This window comes from Anomalospiza imberbis, chromosome 1, assembly GCF_031753505.1.
Source record: "Anomalospiza imberbis isolate Cuckoo-Finch-1a 21T00152 chromosome 1, ASM3175350v1, whole genome shotgun sequence".
NCBI classification, from domain to species: Eukaryota; Metazoa; Chordata; class Aves; order Passeriformes; family Viduidae; genus Anomalospiza; species Anomalospiza imberbis.
This window is the reverse complement of record NC_089681.1, coordinates 9648312-9670405: the sequence shown is the minus strand read 5'-3', so window position 1 is coordinate 9670405 and position 22094 is coordinate 9648312. Positions and strand designations below refer to the sequence as shown.

Genomic DNA, 22094 nt, shown 5'->3' with positions numbered 1-22094 from the left:
CCATGCAGCACACAAAACTAGAGCTGCCTTGTTCAAAAATATTTATGAATATTCTCTATAGGTAGCCTGGAAATGATCAATACCTTCACCCCTTCCCAAATTATTATATATTATAGAAATATTGAAATCAGTGAGAAATAATATTTGTTAAAATTCCTTAGGTGAAACATTTAACACTGACAAAAGTAACTTCAATGATTCTATAAGCATGAATCTGTTTGTCAGATATTTTCAGCAGGTGACCTCTCTCTTTCTTATAAACAGAAAAGAAAAAATTAATAGACCTGCCCCTAATGAGTCAGTAATTCAATCTATTCTTTTCCAGATTCAATCCTGGAAGGCCTTCTGCTGAGCAGGATAATCTCTCAACCACAAGCCCAGCTGAGATTTTGGGCCTGGCTTAATTAATTGGTTACTTTGGTAAATCAAATGATATATTTTGCAACTGTTCCTCTCAATTTACTTCCAAGTTCACAAAACCATTAATTGACAATAAGTCAAATGCCAGTGCATTTAATGATTGTTCCCAAGTTTGCATCCACACACTTTCTTATTTTAATTTCTTCCTTGATCTTAAGTAAGCAAAATAACTTAAACTGTGCCTTGAGATGTTTCTGAAAGTAAAACCAACTTTTCTTATTCTAAATTTTGATTGATGATCCCTTAAACTCCTGCAAGCTACCAACTCTTTCTTTTAGAAATACGAATCAAAAGTTGTTTTGATTTGTGATGTAATGCGAATGTGTCTAGGAATGGCAAGGGGGCAGGAACAGTCAATATCCGCTGTTAGCAGTAAGGTAATTCTTACAGCACGTGGCGATCGCAGCCGGGCTGTCCCGGCAGCGTTTGTCCCCTGTCCCTTGTCCCTTGTCCCCTGTCCCTTGTCCCCCGTCCCCTATCCCTTGTCCCTTGTCCCTTGTCCCCTATCCCTTGTCCCTTGTCCCCTGTCCCCTATCCCTTGTCCCTTGTCCCTTGTCCCCCATCCCCTATCCCTTGTCCCCTGTCCCTTGTCCCCCGTCCCTTGTCCCCTGTCCCCCGTCCCTTGTCCCCTATCCCTTGTCCCTTGTCCCCCGTCCCCTGTCCCTTGTCCCCCGTCCCTTGTCCCCTATCCCTTGTCCCTTGTCCCCCGTCCCCGCACTCGGCGCTGGAGCGTCCCCGCTCCCGGTGCCCGCGGTGCGCGCGTCCCACCGCCCCCTGGCGGCGGCGGCGCGCACTGCACCGCGCCCCACCGCACCCGCACAAACCACCCGAAACTGGCTCAGAGCGAAAAAAAGGGGAGGAAAGGCATTGAAATACGACTGTGCGCTTATTGCAAAAGTTCAGCTTCAGACATGAAGCGAAATTAGTGTTTTTAATTGCCAATAAGAGGAAGAAATCTTCTCTACAAAAATAAACTGTAGTAGAATTTAAAAAAACCCTTAAATTAGGTTATATGGCATGTTTTCGACTTCACATTAGTTATACACATCCAGATATTACCGAGGAGTTGCAAAAAATAGCTTCACAGCTTTCAGAAGTTCCCATGGCATGCAAGAGTGACAGGGAAAAGGTGTTTAAGGTATTACAAATCATACTTTCAGACTCCTAGTATTTGTTTCTTTATTAAACTGACAGAAGGAATAAATATGAGTACAAAAGTCATACACTAATGATTACATGGCTGAAATACAAAAATAACTTACGGTCAAATAAAAACAAAATAAAGGAAAACTTCAAAACACAATTTCAGAAAGAGGTATAAAATGACATAATGCTTTCAATAAAGAAAACATAAGGAAAGTGCTTGAATCCAAATCACTTTATGGAAACAAGTGGTGAAATAATACAAGACCTGATGATGTATGAACTGTCTGTATAATTAGTATAAAATACACTGTATCATAGAATCACTTAGGCTGGGAAAGACCTTTGAGATCATCGAGTGGGACACTGCCAAGTCCCCCACTAAACCACATCTCTGCTCCTGTGCCTTTGGGATTTCCTTCTTGAGGAATGTCCTTTTAGTCTCCCAGGGGACTCTTGTCAGCCAGGCTCCTAAACAGGCCAAAGTCTGTCCCCTGTAGGTCCAAGGTGGCAGCTCAGCTGATCTCCCCCTCTTTACTTGTCCAAGAATGCATGATTTCCTGTGCCCCAGACAGCCTACATCACCCTCAAGTCCTTTTCTCTCCAGGAGCAGCAGGCCCAGCAGCTGGTTCCCTTGCTGGCTCCCTCACCAGCCCAGTAGCAAAGTTCTCTTCCACTCACTCCAGACACATCCTGGACATTCCTGCCCCATGACAACAAGGGCCAGCAATTGTGAGACTTCTCCCAGCTGCTTACAGGGTATCTCATCTGCCTCTCCATCCTGGGTGGGTGGTCTCTAACAGATTCCCTCCAGGACATCTGCCTGTTGGCCTTTCTCTGGTTCCTACCACCAAACACTCGACCCAACTGCCACCATCATCCAGCTCAGACACTCAAAACAGTCCCTAACCTACAGGGCTGCCCCACGGCCTCTCCCTCCTTGCCTGTCCCTTCTGAAGGGTTTACAGCCATCCATTAAGCACTCCAGTTGTGTGAGTCATTCCAGAACGATGGCAGCTGTAGCTTTCCTGCTGCACAATGGCTTCCAGCCCCTCCTGTTGGTTGCCTATGCTGTGTGAAGGGGTGTAGATGTTCTTCAGTTGGGATATTGATCCTGACACCTTTTTTGGTGGAGGAAATCAGGAGAAGCCCTGATTTCTACAAGACTCTTTGGAGGCATTTCCATGCCTTATGTCTCAGCTGTCACAGCTCTCTGTTTCCTCGCTGCATTGAGTCACGAGTCCAAAGGCCCTCGCTGGCACACACACTCCCTCTAACACTGGTGTGCTTCCCCCAGGGTTACCTTGAGCAAGCCTGGTTTTGTCCCTTTCCCCTTTCTAATCTAGTTTAAAGCTCTTTCAACGTGCCCTGATAACTCAGTGGCAGATACCATTACTCTCTGCTCAGGCTGGCAGAGTTACAGCCCCTTCCTGCATGCCATTCCATGCAAATTCCCATCCAAACTGCCCCACCACCCTGCTCACTTGCACTGTTTGTGGTGCTCTCCAGGGGCTCCTTTACACACCCCTGGGCTGGGCCCCATTGCCCCTGGCCATGTCCCCTCAGGTGCTGTGGCCCCTGCAGCTTTCTCACTGCCCTGAGGCTCCCCTGGCTAAGGAACCCCTCCTGTGCCGGGACCAGGGCTGCTCACATTGACTGCACATGTCTGTGTATACACACACATATATACACATAAATGTGTGTGTAAAACCAACAGCTCAAAACAATTCCTGTAGATATTCTTAATTATACAAGGCTAGGCTAGATATCTTTAAGCAACAATCAGAGCAGTTACTAGATCGAAGGTATTTTGTGATTTTAACCAGGCAGCAATTGAGCAATTGAGCCAGCCATTTCCTATCCAATAGATGTCTTAATCATAATTTCTCACATAGCTGAGAAGTTCACATTTTGTAAAGGACATTTTCCTAACACAAGCAAAAAACCAAAAACCAAAAAGAAAATCCCAAAAAACTTGACCTAGAAGAAGTCTTTCCTTTTGCTTCTGTCAGGCTTTCTTTTCCTCAGTTACTGGGAAGCAAATGCTTACAGCACTAACTGTTGTAATGTTTTATCTCTTTTTCATATTACCAAGATCAGGCTTTCATGTGTAAATAGATCAAATAATCTCAAAATTATTGCACTAAGGTAAATAACTGGATAAGATGTGCAATTAGTAGTACATTGCCCTTTATGGTTTGTGCAGTTAGTGTAATAATTCATTTGTGAAACCATGCAAAGCTGTTGCCACTCAATCAAGAAATGGTGGATTTAGAGTGTAAAAACTTCACATGTGTAAATTTTTTTTACCACTTAATGAGACATAGGGGGAAGACACAGAATTCCTGCTAATGGTAGAATGGACACTGCAAAGGAAAGTAACTTATATTAAAAATAGTATTTTCATTAACATGTGTTGCTATCCTTATTTTTAAATTTCTCATGAGTGACTTATTGCATAGATATTACTAAAAGCCTTTTCAGTTTGTCTTGCTTAATATAATTTATTTTCAGTACTGAAAATAAGAGCATAATTATCAAGACAAAATGATCATGATCACTCTGAATAAGAAAGCTAAGAATATGCATTGATTCAACATTAGTATTTGAAAGACATTAGATAATTAATGCTTTAAAAAAGGTTCAATTTGAAAAGAAAAATATAAAAGTTATACTAAAGAATTTTGTAGTTTGGGTTGATTCAGAAATAGAAGAACCCATGGAACCAGCAGTCGTCAGATAGTCTTCCCTTCCTATTATGGTATTAAAAAAAACCAGTCTTAGTGGAATAAGTAGCATTATTTAATCACAATGTGCAACACATTTATAAGAACATTAAAACAAAGTCTCCAAGTATATGCAAGAGAAGAACAGACTCCTGAAAGCATTCAGAAGAAACAGGATGATCTCAAAGGCTGAGGTAATGGAAATGAGAATATATATATCTGTGCTATAAATTAAGAACTTCAATTGCAAATGAGCAGAGACTGTGTAATGCCTGCTATGCCACAGTATGATACAATCAGGAAAAAAAAAAAAAAAAACAAAACAAAACTAGGACCAAAGGATTCTTTGATGTGGCATTTCCAGTAGAAACAGCAAATTTTACTGCTGTCCCGACACTTCCAGCCAGTTGTATTTCAGAAATCTAATATAAACAGCAAAGGTACAGAGAAGAGTTAGTGTGATGAAAGGATAACTTGAACCCCTGGAGAATAAAAATATTCTTCAATCAGATAAGGTAAAATACCCTCGGTTTGTTTAGTGTAACACCCCAGACATGGAGACCTGTACTATTTCCATCCAGGCAGCACCTTGACAGCCACCAGCCACAGAAACACCACCAAAGCCAAAGGGCAATGTTGGTACATGCACAAAGTAATTTAGTGAACCCAAGAAGATTCCTAATCCTGTGTGCAAGGCAGTCAGACAACTTCTAGAAGTTACTAGTAAATTCAAATAAACTAATTTGGTTAAAAATTGAGTGTGATCTATTGAAGGAGCAGATGATGTGACTGTGTCTGCAGTAACAGTGGACTGGAACCACAAAGGAAGTGTCTTTGGGTTTAGGTACTTAATGTCAGAGTTGGGACAGAGTGTAAACTATGCAACCTTGTAGGTGTTGAAGATCCAAACTTAACTTCATGATACAGAATTTAATCCTCTGACCTCCATGTTCATCTAGGATAAACAGACAGAACCACTAAAATCAATTAGCTTTCAGATGAAGTGAAGGAAACCTGGATTAGACTGCCTAACACTCCTCCAAAGCTAGTTAGCAACATTACCCCCACACTGGATTTGCAATGAAGGTTGTGCAAAATTTTATTTACCTACTGTGACAAGTCATGCAACTACTTTATTTATTTCTCGCAAAGCTTTTTGTAAAACAATAGGCGGAAGACCTGCTAGATGTCTGGAGCCATAATGCAGGTATAAGTTGAAAAGAGCAATAAAAAAAGATTATTTAGAGAATATTACAGGCTAAAGATTTGACTGAGAACACAAGTAAATTGACCCTGAATAAGCTTAGATAGACTACTGAAAAAGGCACAGAGTGGTTGGCTCAGGCAACCACTGCACTCCTTATGTAGTTTTCATTCTGTTAGGATTAACTAAATCTACAGCAGAGATAGCAGCAAGTAAGATGTATCCACAAATGAGACAGTATGGAGTAAAATGCATGAAGGTTCCAGCATTTTTACAAATATTTTGAAAAGTTATCAAATGAAAAATCTGGACATGAGTTATAATGATGTGTGAAGAAAATTAAAACCTCCCCATATCTCCTCCAACTATTGTACCTATAAAATTATTTTTAGCCAGCATGTCCACTGAAAACCATGAGCAAGAGTGATGTGCCTTATGTAAATCACTTTAAACTTCCCTCCTCTCCCCAGCACAAGTTCAGTGGATGGCTTCCTGACCGCTGTGGCCCCTCAGGAACACCACAGAACTCTGCTACTCAGAACTTCACTGGGCAATGAAACCGAGGGCTACAGGGAAGGGATTTTCTTAAAAATGAAACAAGTTTTGGAAAGACAGTTTCATCTGCATGTCCCAAAGGATGAAAACTTATGAAACTTAGAAATTGTCTGCCTCCTTCTAAAATGCAGATCCACCTGCTATCCATTCCCTGCAGACTCCATGTCCTAGCAGGGACTCATGCCATCTGCCAGGGCCTCACAGCAGCACAGGGACAAAGATCAGATTGTTTTCTGGCAGAAGGTAAGCTTAAATTTAAGTACATATTCAGTGCTTTTGTTACTCTTGCTGTTTAGGGAGCTTAGTAAAAAATATAACACTGTATTTCCATATAATCTTAAACACAAGATATTCAAATAAACTTTCTAAACAAAAACACACATCTGACAACTAAGGTTGTGTAAACTTCAATGTAAGGGATATACTCTATCACTACTCATCCAAAAGAGGAGAAAAATTCTACAGGTGTGTGTTTTCCTACACAAAGAAAACTGACTGTTTCAAAATTCAGATGTGTCAACAGTGTCTTATGGAAGTGGAATGTCTCTGCTTCATTTTCTTTTAAATGATCTGAGAGCTGGAAGAGGGGAGATAACAAGGAGCAGGAAGTTTAAAATGAACCCTAAGTGCATCTGAAAAGATACATCTACAGCAACCTTTCCACACTGATGATTTGTCCTATGCATTTGTCACTTTTTTTCCCCAACTTTTAACACAGGCATGTATACAACAGAAGTTTCTAATTTCACAGTATTGAGTGGATATCAACCAAAGCTCCAGTCCAGCATCACTCACAGACTGTAGAATTTCAGCATGTTTGAAGCAGAGAAGCATAGTGACTTAAACATAACAGCAGTTCCATTCAACCTCTCGGACTTACCCTGTGAATCTGATGTTTTCCACTCTGATGAAGCAGTTAATGTTACATTAGAAGGCAATTTTATGATATCATAATATTATTTCATTGTGATATAAATAAGGATTTCTTTGCATAACCTCTGACATGAAAACACAGGAAAACTCAATGCCTCAATTCTTTCTGAGAAGCTTTGGTGTTGTGTTGATTCTTTGGTTCAGGAACAGCTAGGAAAATGCCTAATATTTCAGAAGTCAAAATACATACTTAGAATGAAATATGAACATAAATATTACCCTTCCTGGAGAAAAAGACAATTTTCTAGGTAAGTCTGTATGAGAGCTCCACTATATACTGTCAAAGAAATAAAGTTCATTAAAATCTGCTGAAAGCTGAGAACATACTAAGCAGTGTGTACAGATACCAGACACAACCTCATTAACCTTCTTCAGGAAATGGGATGCATGATTAATTTCCAAGTCTTGCAACTTCATGACAAAAAAATAAGTTATCCTAGCTCACGAAGGAACATCTAAGCCAGTACATTGTGTTTGCAATGAACAATCCATAGCAGACTGTGAGAGAGAGCATGTAAAAGGGATGGGAGAGTGGAAGGAAAAATTAGAATAATGTAATGCCAACAATCAGGTTGACACAATAAAGTTACAAGAAATACAACTGAGTCCCCAGGGAAACATTAATTACAAAATCTTGTGAAAAATGCAAACCCTGGCAAAATCGCTTTGCCTCATAATGGGAAACAAACCTGTTTAAAAGAGAGCCAAGTGATCCATTTGAAAGTTGCCAGTACATGATAAAGACTGATGGAACAGTACTGCTTAAGCACAGCATCTGAACCATGATGCCCACACTGTCCTGTCCCTTTTACTCTTTCACATATTGGTGAGAGCATCTCTGAATTTTTCCTAAACAAAGTCAATTACCAGGTGACAAACGAAGTAGTGCTAACAAAAAGGAGCATCAGCATAACTGCTGAAGTGTTCAGCTGTACTGTAACCCCCATCACAACTAAAGATTTCTCTAACAAGTGTACTGTAAAAACACAATTTATCCTTTTCTAAATTAAACATGTAAAAATGAATGAAAGGTTTCTTTGTCCTAAAAAGTAGATCTGCACAAATTATAATACAGCAAAGAGTTTTGTTCCATAAATATATCCTCTAAACTTGAAGATATCTAGGTCAAATCATCACAATCCACTGCAGCTGTAAGTCTCATAAAATTAAGTGACTTTAATTTAGCAGAGTATTATTTTATTCCTCACCCATTCATGTTCAGTGTTATGAATGAGTCTATTACAAAGTGCCCCCCAGGTCTTTTAATTTTAGAACATGCATTGTACCACACTACTGCATCAATAAGAAGAACACTCTGAAACGTTGCAATGTCCTTGGTTAAAGGAAGGGCAACAGTGTTAAAATCACTGCTTGCAAGTGTAGTTTAGAGAGAGCCTTACCTTTGCCAGCATTTCTAGGAGGAAGAGGAGGAGCATCAGATGTTGGAGAGGTGGGTGAGTCTGTGCTTGCAGAAGCAAAGATCTGGTTGGTAAAGGCTCCGTAGGAGAGTCTTTGCTTGTCTCTGGGAGTGCTAAATGAAGGGTGAGTCAGTTTGTCCTGGGGAGAAATGCTTGAGGAGTGACAAAAGCTTTGGGGTCTTGGAGATCTTTCCTTTTTTATAGGACTAGGCTGTGAATAGAAAAACAAGATACAGCTGTCTAAACACTAATTTTAGTTAGTATGTTTGGAAAATAGCATACCAGAACATAATTTAGTGAACATGAGCCTAGTTTTTTTTTTTTTTTTTTTTTTTTCGACAAATAAACCCCCACTCCTCCCTTTTTCAGCAATTCAACCTGAAAGGTCCTCTCTTCTAAATGAAAATTAAGATTGTACCATCAACAAATCATCATGAACAGAAAATTAGATTTAATGTTAAAGCAGGAAATACATACTAATAATACACTAAATAAAATGCCAATAAAAGCCTGGCAAGATTTAGAATGTAAGAGTAATTTTCAGGGAATAGAGAATGTTACTCAGTCTAGACAATTATCCTCAAGTATAAAATATATTACCCCACTGATGCCTAGTAAAAATGAACAAACACTTCTGACAGATCAGATTTATTTGGTCCCCGAACTAGCAATATAATCCATGATACAGCTCTTTTTAAATGCATCTAATTGCTCTTTGAAGAAATTTTACACATTAGTTTTTGCCTGCTGTACGTTAATGGGTGCATATGGAGCACGATCTGTTTCCCTGCAGCTCTGGTTTAGGTTATTATCTTCAGCACAGCATCCCTCATCCTCCAGAGGCTCCTCACACAGATGATTATTTTGTTCTCTACTGTCCTTGAGGACATGCAAATTACTTTTGTTTCTGAATTTTTCAGTCCCAAGTGTCACAGAAAATGAGAAGTTGTCCACATTTCTTTCTGAGGCACTCATATAAAATAGGAGAGGTGTATTCGCATTTATTGCGGAAATAGAGCACACAGTAATTAACTGACTTGCTAAAGTAGGACACTGAGGCTAATTTTTCACATGCTCTAGGATGGCAATTATTCTATGCCCTCAAGTTTTGCCTTTCCATTACTTCTATTTTTTTTTTAAACCAAGAATAAATAGCATAGCATGGTTTGTGAAGAATAGAGTTTTTTATTCAAAAATTAGGTTTTTAATTAATTTATGGGAAAAAAATAAGTATGTAAGCTTTGGATTTCCTCCAGTTAAAACTTAACAGCCCAGAATTCTGAAGAGGATAAAGCAACAAAGTAGTCCAGATTTGCTGATTTATACTATTATACTGTATGTCCTGTCAAAGTCAAACTTCTGAAACAGCCCATAATAACTAGATTGACAAAGTATATTCAAAAAGCACTTAGGCAGTCTTTAACACAGGCCTCAGAATTTGTTTTTTTTCCCGAAAAAATATCTGTAAGAAAATAAAAGGCTAAAGTGGGTCTCTAATTACGTCTGTTTCCAGGGAGCAGAGATGTTGACCGTTTTGGTGCAAAGCTGTACCAGTGATTCACACTCACCTTATCGTCCAAGTCATCGTCACTCTCATCAATTTCTTCCTGCCGAAGATTCCATTCATACTCCACATGCACATGTGGGTTTAGCTTTCCTGCCTTGGCTTGAGAAAGCTGAAAGAAATAAAAAGTCTTGTTAAAATACTTGCTGTTCTTTTGGTGTTAATTAAGTTAGTTTTCTAATGGCAAGAAATAAACTGGAATTTTTAGAAGTTTAAAATTATTCCATGTTGAAAAAAGAACAAAGCAATTTCAGGGCGATCACACAAACATCCTTCATTTATTTGAGGTACAGAAAAACAGCTAAAAGGCAAAAAGGAAAAATTTTCTCAACATGGGCAGAAGTCACCATGTTTGAAAAGCATTTGAAAAGATGACATGAAGAGAAGGTATATGCACAAAAGCAGAATTTATCTGGAGCCATCCTTTCCAAAAAGGAAAGTCAAAACCTATTTATAAATTTTGGTACATACAGCTGCTGCTCCATCAAAGTCACAATCCTTGTACTCAAATCAAATGAAAAGATATTTACTCTTTATTTAGATATTTCACCTCTCTCTCTCTCCCTGGATGAGGCCAATATGTCTTAAGCAAGAAATTCCTCAACATTGCCAGCCCAAATAATGTATTTCACATTTTTTAAAAAAAGCTACCTCAATGATCAGCAAAAAACCTAATAGAGCAGTTCATGATTATTCTGAGGAGATAAATTCTCCTTCTCAATGCCTAGATTTTCCATCATTATTTAGTCCTTCACATCCTTTAAAATGTAGTCTACTTGATAGTAGTTGATTCAGGAGTGCCTTTAACCATCTTCCTGAAATAAAATTTGGAATAAAGACAGTATTTCCAATCTGTTATGTAAGTATTCATGAACGCACTTGAGATGAAACTGAATTTAATCACACAGTTAACACTCCAATTATGCAACAGAAATGAGTTTAGTACAGCTAAATTTCACAATGCAAACACCTAGTTATTTATCTTGTACTTTTTTACTGCCCATGGCAAATAGTGTGCTCATTCATGTTTCTTTTTCACTCTTAACTCATTGCTGCTTTTGGAAAAAAATGCAGAAATAATTTTCTTCTTCAAAAACTGAAAAAAAAAAAAGAGAGAAAAGGCATAAATGCTCTATGAGAGTTAAGTGAAATAATCAGTGAGGTATTCTTGGAATTTGGATCACTATAACTAAACGATTAACTGCTAGATAAGCTCACTGATAACACCCATTTGACTGTTTGTTCTGTAACACAGCCAGTTGGTCCACATTAATGGCAGATGTAACTTTTTAAAAGAGATATTACAAATAAAAAAGCAATCCATCCCAATTGTGTGCTGCACAGGTGATCTGCTTGATCCAGCTGACAGAATACTCAAACCACTGGAAACAGCACCTACTTACACCGTAGACATGGCATTAATGGAGAAGTCAGTCCCAGCTTATCAACCACACAAAAATGCTGACTTACAGCCCCATAAATATGTTTTTTTTTTTAATTTGTGAAGGACAAGGTCTTTTGATTATTCAATAATTAATTCATGACAAGAACTTTCAATTGTCACAGGAAAGGTATTAAAATTACCAGCTGCAGAGCAAAAGTAGATATCCTCAGATCATCAAAATTAGGAAAAAGAAGAAATAGAAATAGTTGGGAAATGTTTTGTAAATTCTCCTCGTTTTGTCTTGAATGTGAAACTGCCACAATACTTAGACTTTTTAATACCTTGACAGTAATTAAATTCACTTGCCTAGTAAATGCACCTTAGAGGTGGCATTTTGTATTTGGTGGCACCTTAGAGGGCCAAGAACAAACAAGCTGGTTAGTCTGATATAAAATCCTTATTCCTGGCTAAATGCTTCAGAGGAGTACCTGGGAAAATCCTTAACACCTTTATTTCTTGAACATCAATAATATTTTTGAGTGGTGTCTGTTAACATCCCTCACACATTCTCAAAATTCCAGGAGGTTTTTGCTTTGCTCATGTTCAGTAGAGGGACAAAGTCCCACAGAAGCTGGTGTTCTACAGCTTTTGCTACACCAACTTCCAGACATAACACTTAAGCTTCTTCCTCCTATCAGGAGAGTAATTTTAAGTTGTTTCAATTCTCCTTATAAAAAGACTTTCACCATCTCTGACCTATCTGACCTGTTAAATAATCTGAAAAAAGCCATAGCAGGAAAAGACAAACAAAGATCCCGACCTAAAAGGTCTTGACAGTTTTAATATTACAGGGGTTGTTTAGTACTCCTGATATAAAAGCCTTTAAGGTGATGAAGCCCAAATCTCCTTGAATGATGTATTCATTGACACATCTGACCCTCCAGTACTTAAGGTCTTCGAATACACTGGTTAAAATAACTAGTACTGCCCCTAGAAGATAGATCCTTTTCTTAAACTGTTACAAAGAAAGTTACTGTTGTGTTTTAGGTAAGAAAATAGTCACCTGTGGTTGGGCCTTGAGATCAACACACAGCCAGCTGGCAGCAACACCATGTGTGAGATGCAATGGTAATGATATATTAAATATATCACATTTTTAAAGAAGCAAACATTCCCCCTTGCCTTTGCCCCCAGGCTTGGCTCTTACCAGTTCCTCACACTGGACAGCTTTCACTCTTTTTGCTGTGTCCAGAGCCGTCTCTCCAGCTTGGTTTACTACAAAATTAACAATATATAAAAGAGCATTTCTTTGACATGCCTTAAGAAACAATTTATTGAATTTCACTACCTGTAGCACAGTAACTTCTAAAAGTGCTCAAAAATGTCTGTTTACTATATAGCAGCTGCAGCTCTTTAAGATTCCACTCTAAGTGCTCATGCATTTCATGTATCATCAGGTTCTTTCTGAACAGTAGATCTGCTGCAGCAGTTCCCAAATCCCTCCTAACCATCCTAGCAGAGTACAAAGAAATGTAGCCACCTCAGTCTCCACTCAATGCCTTTGCCAATAAAACTCTTACCTGAATAAGCCGGAGAATCAAGCAGGCAGGGTAAAACAGCTCAAAAAAGAAAACTAATTCTAAGACTTAAAAAAAAAAAAAGTAAATATTGATCAAAGCAGATTTTACTTTGATTAATATGTAGAGGCTTGAAGCCTTAATTTGAAGACTTTTGAACAAGAATAAATTTAAAACTTTCTAGCTTTGTCTTTATCAAAGCTATAAAATGGTTTACAATTTAAAATAACACCTGGTAAGAAAGAAGGTAATATCTTGATATTTGAGGCTGATGGGATGTCCTCAGGCACAGCATCTAATGGAATCCTTCCTAGATGTTCAGCAAGTCTCAGTAAACAAAAACAACTCCCACATCCAATGTGGATAAACCCTAGGTAAAATGTACTCTCACAGTACATCAGTAAATGCCATGGAGCTGGAACAGAGAATGCTCCACAGCACATCCAGATTGTAAAATATTTCTGTGATCAGGAACTGGAAAATGATCAAACTGAGATCTATAATGTCAGTGTGAAATATTACACAGAGAATGCCAGTTAGGAATCCTAGAATTTGCAAAGCAGTCCTCTAGAAAGGCCTGTGACTTTGAAAGAATTCAGATCCCTAGAAAAAGGATTTATGGATCCCTAGAAGAAGGATCTTATGGAAAGATCTATCAGAGATGGTTCAATATGAAAAGGAATGAAAATATAGTACTTATGTGCAGTTAACACCTAGATAGCTTAAGGACTACATAAATTCCCAACTTTCAACTTTTAAGTATACACCTGATATTTCAAGGTCTAAGTGAGATCACTCAAGTTCCTATGTGAGATCACTCAAAAAAACCAACAAAAAGAACACAACACCCTCTTTCCCACAAAAAAACCCCACAAACAAACAAACAAACAAAAAAAAAAACCAAAAAAAAAAACAAAAAAAAACCACAAAAAAACCAAGGCACCAAAAAGGTGTGAACACTCCTCTGGCACTTTCTCCTAGGAGAAAGTTCAACGGAAGGGTCAATAAAGGACATTAACTTGCTCAGATAGCTTTCTCATTATAACTGCCAAAAATGGTCACATTAAATTCTCTGACTTGTGATAATATTGGAACATATTCTAAAGGTCTATAAAAAGGCAAAGGAAAGCAGTGACTTCTGCCACTAAACCATGAATTTCAGTTTATACAACGGTTCTTTACCAGGCAGTGGAGGAAAGTAATGGTGATGAAAAAAACAGGGAGAAATAAAATCCAGTTTGCATCAGTTGCTAAAAAAAACCTTCTATACCTATACCACTTACTGACTGAATGTAAATGTTTTATAGACATGCTGATCACATTTAACTCCTGGGCCTATCAAGCTGGATTCATGGGATACCTTCCTAACTCAGGAAAAATGGGATCAGCTTTTTCAGCTTCTCTGCACCCACCTGTGTGTGAGATAGGTGTAACACTTGCTGCACCTGTATCAGTTCATTTGTCATAATGGCATACCAAAAGTTGAATTGAAAATAGCATCTCTGTTTGCCCATAGTTAGGACAATCTCCTGTTCTCTGGATGGCCTCCCTTCCCTAATCAGTGGCAGCGTTGGCTGGGGTGTGCTGGATGAAACCACAGCACCAGCTGCCATTGACATCAACAGAAGAATTAAGTGCTGTGTACATGAAGCCCATGTACCTAAGAGTGGAATTAAACATTTGAAGCATTATAAAATACAAGTTCTAGAATAAACAATAAACCTAAATTCCAGGCCGTTTAAAATGGGCCAGAAACAGAACTCTGAACTCTGCTTAGGGTTTGCCATTAGTACTTCATATTAGAAATTTTTGTCACTATTATCTTCTAAGAATTCAATTTCTTAACTGGATGTGTCCTTTAGGCTTGTTGTGACAAGGTCTTCATCTTTCTACTACAGTTTTATTTTAGAAGTTTACTTACCACAGAGAATTAAACAGAAGTGGCTAAAATAATGGGAAGAAATTTTAGGAAATCTGTATTTCTTGGTTTTAAATAATGAACTCACCTACATCAATAGTTGGCTTCCCCCTCAAAAGCAATTTCAAACACTCAGGCTTATTATATATACTGCAGTAGTGTAGAACTGTATTACCCAATGCTGTTTGTTTGTCCAGGTTTCCACTAAAAAACAAAACAAACAAACAAAACAAACAAACAAACAAAAAAAAACAATCAAGAAGAGTATAGAGCTGTGGTATTAATTTCAGATCTAGCATCCATATAAATAAAAATTTTACTGGATAAATATGAAGTAAGACAAAAAAAATTAAATCAAACATTACTTTCAAAGACTATGAAGAATTCTTCCAAGGACACTGAAAATACCTGAGCTGTGTTTGAAAGGACTGAAAAGGTACAGATGTCATTCAAAAAACTAAAGATGTGAAACTCAGAGACTCAGACCTCTCTAAGGTCATGCCAGTTGCCACTTCACTGTAATTATTTTTTCAAACATGCTAAATTCACCCAAGAGAAATACCTGAATAAGCTGATACAGTTAAAATAGATGAATAAATCCCATGCAGTCAAGGAACTATCAAGAGGGCAGCTGTGAGAATGAATGTAAGGACAACACACCAAGTTAGGGAAAAACCCAGATGTGCAAAGGGGCTCACAGGGTTTTTTGAAAACTTTCTTCAGTTTTTAAGTTCTAAACCCAGATTTTTCAAAAACTGTTACTGACATTTTGGGAACAATAAAATATTTTCATAAACCAAGAAAAGCAAAGCTCGGGAGATGACAGCTTTTCCCAGTGTTACCCATACTGGACAGTAAGAGCCCAAAGGGTTGTAAAGATGCTCCTAAAATTGAGACTGCCACAAAACCCCACACAGCAGACAGAAACACACACAAGGTTATAGCTCTCTGAAGAAACTACGAAGCTTCATAACTAAAAAAAAAAAAAAAATTCTAAAAAATCATCTGAAATAAAAAAATATCCTTTAATAATGCTGAAAATAGTAATTTGGGCTTCTAAAACATTTTTCAAATTATGATCTCAAACAGCTTGAAAATATTGGAATATTATTTTTCATTTGCTACTTTAATAACACTCTCCTATAATCAGCACTCACACTTTTCATTAATGTTTTTTATTTCTATGAACAAATCCCTTGACAACAGAGAACAATTCAGCCAATAAACTAGATGCTGAAAATTACTAATTAAGCACTTTGTGCTCTCAGTAGCCTTAATACATTTTATTAACTTCTGGAATACCTTTTTCAAAGTCAATCTAGCATCTGTTCATAATTTTCTGAGAAAGATCCTTGTTTTCTACTCTTACGGTTCCTTTGCATGTGTCCTGTATTTGGAACATTTACCTGCCATCCCTCTTGTACCTGAACTATTTGTTTGCATGGCTTCATGCCATCATGTGCTCTAAATCAATGTTCTCTTATGCACTGCAGACTTTTTCCTTTCATCCTATTTTTAACTATTTTAGCTGTTTTCAATGTTTTTATTATTTTAATTGCTTTCAATGTTTTTAATCTACACATCTTTTTCTCTCTCTACTGATCAGGAACACAAAGGTCAACTCAAAGGTATTAAACTATTCTCTTTTGAAACATATCTAAGGAGAAAGATTATAAGTGATGAGCAAACACTGTCCAAGGCACTGCCAGGATAACTCAGAACTTCCACCACTGTCATGTACAATTTAATGAAAAGTTAGCAATCCATACCAGTTTTGTACAAGGAAGTCAACCAGATGGAGAGAGGTTTGGTCAGCAGTCCGGACTGCTAAATGGAGTGCTGTTTCACCTGGCTCCTAAACACATGTAAAGAGAAGTTAGATTTCTGTCTTATTTCTGCAAAGCTTATATATCAGACCTATGAGATACATCTCATTCACTCTTCACAAGTCTTTCAAAACAAAAATGTTAGGAAATTATGATGAAAATGATTATTGTCTTTTTTATCTCTGAAAGAAACCATGTGCTTCAAAGGAAATGGCAATACACTTCCCAAGATCTCAGCTTTTCTAAAACAAATTTTCACTTTTCCCAGCTGGATGGAAAAATCCTGAGAAGCCTTTAACCATTTTAGCTACCAGTAACTGAAAGGGATCCTGTCAAGGAATACTGAGTATGTTTGCAGTACTTGTTGCTTTACAACAGCCTTGTGAGCACCAAGCAAAGTCACAAGATTATTTCCTACAAAAACAGCATCACAAAAATCACAGTCCTACATATATTAAAACTCTTACAGATTTGCAGCGAAGGTCACGTAGACCAACCTCTATGCCCAAGCAGGGCCACCGAGGACCAGCTGCCCAGGACCACGTCCAGATGGCTTTGGAATATCTCCAAGGACAAAGACTCCATATTCCTGGGCAACCTGTGCCGGTGTTTGGTCATTCTCCCAATACAAAAAGGTTTCCTGATGTTCAGAGGGCACCTCCTATGCCCCAGTCTGTGCCACTGCCTCTTGTCCCATCACTGGGCACCACTGGGCTCCATCTTCTTTCCATCCTCCCTGCAGGTATTTCCATACAATGATGAGATGCCCCTGAGCCTCCTCACAGCTGAACAGTCCCAGATGTTGGAGCCTTTCCAGGTGCTCCAGACTCTCAGACACACTGTGGCCCTTCACTGCATTCTCTCCAGCACATCCAAGTACTCATGTTGTGGGGAGCCCAGAACTGGGCACAGCATTGCAGCTGTGGCCTTATCAGTGCTGAGTGGAGGGAAGGATCACTGCCCATCACATACTGGCAATGTGTCCCCACTGCCTGGAGTGCCACTGTCACCTCTGCCACAAAGGCAACCTGCTGGCCCAGGTTCACCTTGGTGACCATCAGGACCCCCAGGTCTTTAGGCAGAGCTGGGTGGTTCCCAGCACCAAGTTGGTGCCTGGGGAGTTCCCCCCATAGACAGGGTTTCTCCTTGTCTAACTTGAATCATACTTTATTTTCTATACATATCATATGCATTAATGCATTGACATAGAAACAGAAATGCTGTTTATTTCCATTTAAAAGTTACACGAGAAGTTAATCTAAATTTAGATTTTATTAACTCCTATTGATCATAAAGGACAATTTAAAAAGCATATTACAGTATATATACTTAGAATTAAAGTACTAATTAAAAATATTATTTTATTAAACATCAGAGAATTTACTCTAATAGTAAAGAGGAGAATGCTGCTATAAATGCCCTAACTGCAAACTACATTTCAACTGGTGCTCGTACCTTTCAGTTATCGCAGCCTGTAATAGCTCGGAAGACTGAGGAGCTACTTCTGTGGAAACTGCTCTGGTCTTGCAGTCAGAGATTTTGTAATGGGTTTCCATGATAAGGACTCTGTGATAGCTCAAATGCTGAGACTATACTGAACTTATCCCTTTCACTGAACACAGACAGGCACTGTGTCCTTTGCCAGCTTAGCTATTTTCACACAACTTGTTGAAAACATTCTCTGACATGTCTTCAGGTTAGGTGAAAACATTGCTGAGCAAGTGGTTACATGGCATCAATTATCTATTATCAATAAAAACAGGTTACTTTACTCATGATTAACATTTATCCATGGATAAGTGGGGTCAACCCGGACTGATTTTTCCAAAAAACTGTAACTGATTTCAGAAGGAAGATCAAGTACTCAGAACCTGATACACAAACACACCCAAAAGAATCTTCTAGGTTCCAGTACAAAATTGTACTTCTGTAAATGTCTCATCAGGAGCTGTGAAGTCATCAGATTTATTCTTTCCTTTTCTACAGTAAACAGAGACTTGCAGACATTCAGTAATGTGTTCCTTCAGCCACTATTTTAAAAGCAGGCATGATACGGTATGTGGTACCAGGTGACCCTGGGCTATCAAGTCTGTTCTTTGGGACTTTTCTAAAAGAGACACACTGCAGAACAGGTGCTTTTCAACACACTATAGTGGCACCACAACAGTGTATGATATCACTATTGCATTTCACACTCCTTTAGACCAATTGATGACAACAGATAAAGTGTTCTTTTCCCTCCCCACAAGGATGCAACATTAAGGAAAGGAAGAAAAAACTCATTTTCATCTGTTATTTATTTTGTTTTATCATCTAAAGGAGCAGCCCCAGATCCTGGGCATTTTACAAATACACATGATTTAAAATAGTAATTGTTTACCTGATAAGCTTACCTGTCCAGGCTCCAGCAGTGGCTCCATTAGCTCTACCCCCTCTGCATAGACTTGAATTAGTGCAAGTAAATCCCTGGATTTGACAGCCTCAAGTAATTCACTCAGTTTAGCTGATGCAGATGCACAAGTCTTCCTAGAGAACTTATGATCTACATATTTAGCAGTGATAAATTCTTTACGTGCAGTCCTGTGGGGTGTAAAAATAGAGCTTGCTTTAGAAATTTTTAGAAAAATAGGCCAATGATTATAATTTAAAATCACCTTGTCTAACTTGGAAGCTGAGAAGGGAAGAAGAAAACTATCTGATAAAAAGTGTGTTATTTATTGTTATACTGCATGTCTTTCTTGCAAACAAGCCCCAAGTATGGAACATTGTCAATTTTTTTCCTGCTGTCTTGTTATATACAAAAATTACTCTGACTGTGGGGACTAAGACCAAAGAAAAAGCAGAGCTAGTGCCATTTAGTCCACTGTGTTTATCATCTGAGGGTTTACTACTTAACTCAAAACCACTCAAGAGTCAAATAATGCATGTAGAGTAGAGTTTTCTACTCAGGGAAGCTGAGGTAGCTAAAATGTGACTATATGACTGGAGACTGAACTTCTAAGAAGTTCCACAGTGGGAATAAAAACCTCCTGTCCAGCCATCCATGCTTTCCCCTGGCTTGGTTACTGTTTAGGATACTTTACATCACAGATATATTCCACAGAAAACTTAGAGAGTTTAAAGATTCAGTACTTACATATCACTTGATGGACTGGGTTTAGGTGAAGGACTAGGTAAATTCCCTTCCATAATATCATTAAAACTAGTATTTCCTACATTCTTGGCCAGCTGCAATAAGAAAAAGAATAAATGAAGGTGAGGACATTTGGGGTCTAACAGCAACCTAACATTAGGACTATTAATGTGCATTTGGGGTCTAACAGCAACCTAACATCAGGACTATTAATGTGCATTTTCCACACTATTAATAAAATATGCAAAAAACAGGACTGAAAAATTAAAGCCCAATGCTTACATGCAGATACAGAGCAATTAAAAAGAAAGAAAATGCTTCTCTTATGCCAGAACTTGCACAATAGACTTCACAGTCACAGAATTATTTGCATTTCAAGACAATCTACCTCCAACATGAAACCAGAATGAGGAACCAGCAGCATGAACAGTGAAATGGTGCTGGTACACTGATTAGGAAGCTGCTTTGGGAAAGAAGCTCAGTCCTACTGAAGATCATGCTTAGTAACATTGGATTTAGATTACTAGTAACTTTGCAAATAAACTCAATATTTTAGGAAGAGGGAAAGTGGTAAAGTTGAATCTATACCCAAATCCAGATCTGCCTTACATCTTTTCTCAATTTTCCTATACAAAATTTCTGTAACAAGTATCTTCCTTCAGGCCAAACACAGCTAGGGAGATAAAACCACTGCAACAGTTTCTTTTTTACTTGTTTATATTTTTCCTTTGGGTTGTTTTTTTTTTTGTTTTGGCTTTTTTTTGTTTTTTTGTAATCTCACATCTGATTCCTTTTATAACCTCAATATTACATGATTTCATCCATCAAATTAAGATTCCTACAGTATTTTTCTTTTAGAATTAGTAACAGTCATTCTCCCTTGCCAAGTCAAATTAGCTTCATGTTTTAAATCACATGAGCTTTTAGACTGCTGTGATTTTGGGTCAAGATCAGCTATTGAGAGCAAAATTCTGATGGCACTAATTACAATGGATGTCAAAATCACAAGTGACAAGAGCATGAATAATATATAATAATATATAACTGTGCACCTGTAAAATATCTACAGAAATAAGAAGAAATTCTGCAAAAACACATCCCTTGAAAAAGATTATCGGTAACTTGTACATTTTGGTACTTCCTACATACATATCAACATTTGACTAAAAAACCCCAATATAACTTAAAGAAACTTACCAAGAGTTCAGATGTTCCTAATTTGTCTAATTCCAAAGACTGGATTCGAGAAATATGGACACCCATTTCTCTGTGTATTCCAGAACACTCAATGCAGGTTAAAATGCCCAAATTAGTCGATAGCCATGTTGGATCTGCACAATTGGAAAACAAAGCATTTAATCAAAGTCCAAGAAAAGGTTTGTAATGGTGGTAAGAGATGTATTCTGAAATGATTCCTTATTTAATGTTTCAAACAATGAAAATAAACTAAGAACATTCCGTACTTTTCTCCAAACTCTAGTGCAAATTTAACCACAAATTGCTATCAATGGAATGTAGTTTTTCAGATTTAGGAACAGACCCAAAGGCACTGAATTTAGATTTATTCTTTCACACTGAATGAAGATATTTCAATACATTTCCTATTTGTTTTCTGTACAAATTATTTCCTGTTTTTAAAAGTCACAGATCTCCTAAATTTGACAACCTCTGAAGTTTTAAAATTTACTTTTTAAACTTTAAATAGTCCTTCATAAAATATTAATCATAGTGCTTTCCAGTATGTAAAACAGCAGCATGTTGTAGAAAATTTGAGGAACGCTGGCTAGACCAGGAAAAAAAAAACCTCACTTAAAAAATGCTGTCATGGAGGAGATCTGCATGTAATATTAGAGTAGATTTTATACTATGAATGCTACATAAGAAGCATGACCAGTTTTTAGGAAAAGAAAAAGCTTCGGACATCCTTTGTGCACAAATTAATCACTTCCTTGTCTTTAAATAGTAACTGCTAAAGCATTAAGCCAAGAGTTTTAAAGCAGCAAGCTGGAGTACAGAGGTGAAGCTTAAAACTTTACTACAAATTAAAAGATGAATGAGAACTGTAAGCTGAAGTTTCTATAGCTTTACATAATGAAATAATTGAATGAACCAATTCCAGGATTTGACATAATTATATCCCAGTTTGTAATTTTATCTAGCTATTTCAAATTTGGATCAGTTCTGCATCAGCAAGCATCTGCAAGATACATACAATCTACTCAGTTCCAAATGAGCATCACCTTCTTGAAGTGTCCCTTTGATGAGAAAGCTGCAACAGCTGCCAGCTCCCACA

The 22094-nt window shown here is 37.8% G+C and overlaps 1 protein-coding gene across 7 annotated transcripts in view; it reads right to left on the bottom strand.

Moving 5' to 3' along the window:
• The window catches only part of ASAP1 (ArfGAP with SH3 domain, ankyrin repeat and PH domain 1), a 146884-nt gene that overhangs the window by 17815 nt on the left and 106975 nt on the right, over positions 1–22094 (bottom strand). For all 7 annotated transcript variants that reach the window (XM_068181034.1, XM_068181025.1, XM_068181051.1 and 4 more), the window contains 8 exons: positions 20999–21132; positions 19805–19896; positions 19062–19248; positions 16612–16697; positions 14931–15046; positions 12555–12622; positions 9968–10075; positions 8382–8610 (listed from right to left, as the gene is read on the bottom strand). In XM_068181034.1, the coding sequence (XP_068037135.1) occupies positions 8382–8610; positions 9968–10075; positions 12555–12622; positions 14931–15046; positions 16612–16697; positions 19062–19248; positions 19805–19896; positions 20999–21132 (1020 nt within the window). The remainder of the gene's footprint in view (positions 1–8381; positions 8611–9967; positions 10076–12554; positions 12623–14930; positions 15047–16611; positions 16698–19061; positions 19249–19804; positions 19897–20998; positions 21133–22094) is intronic.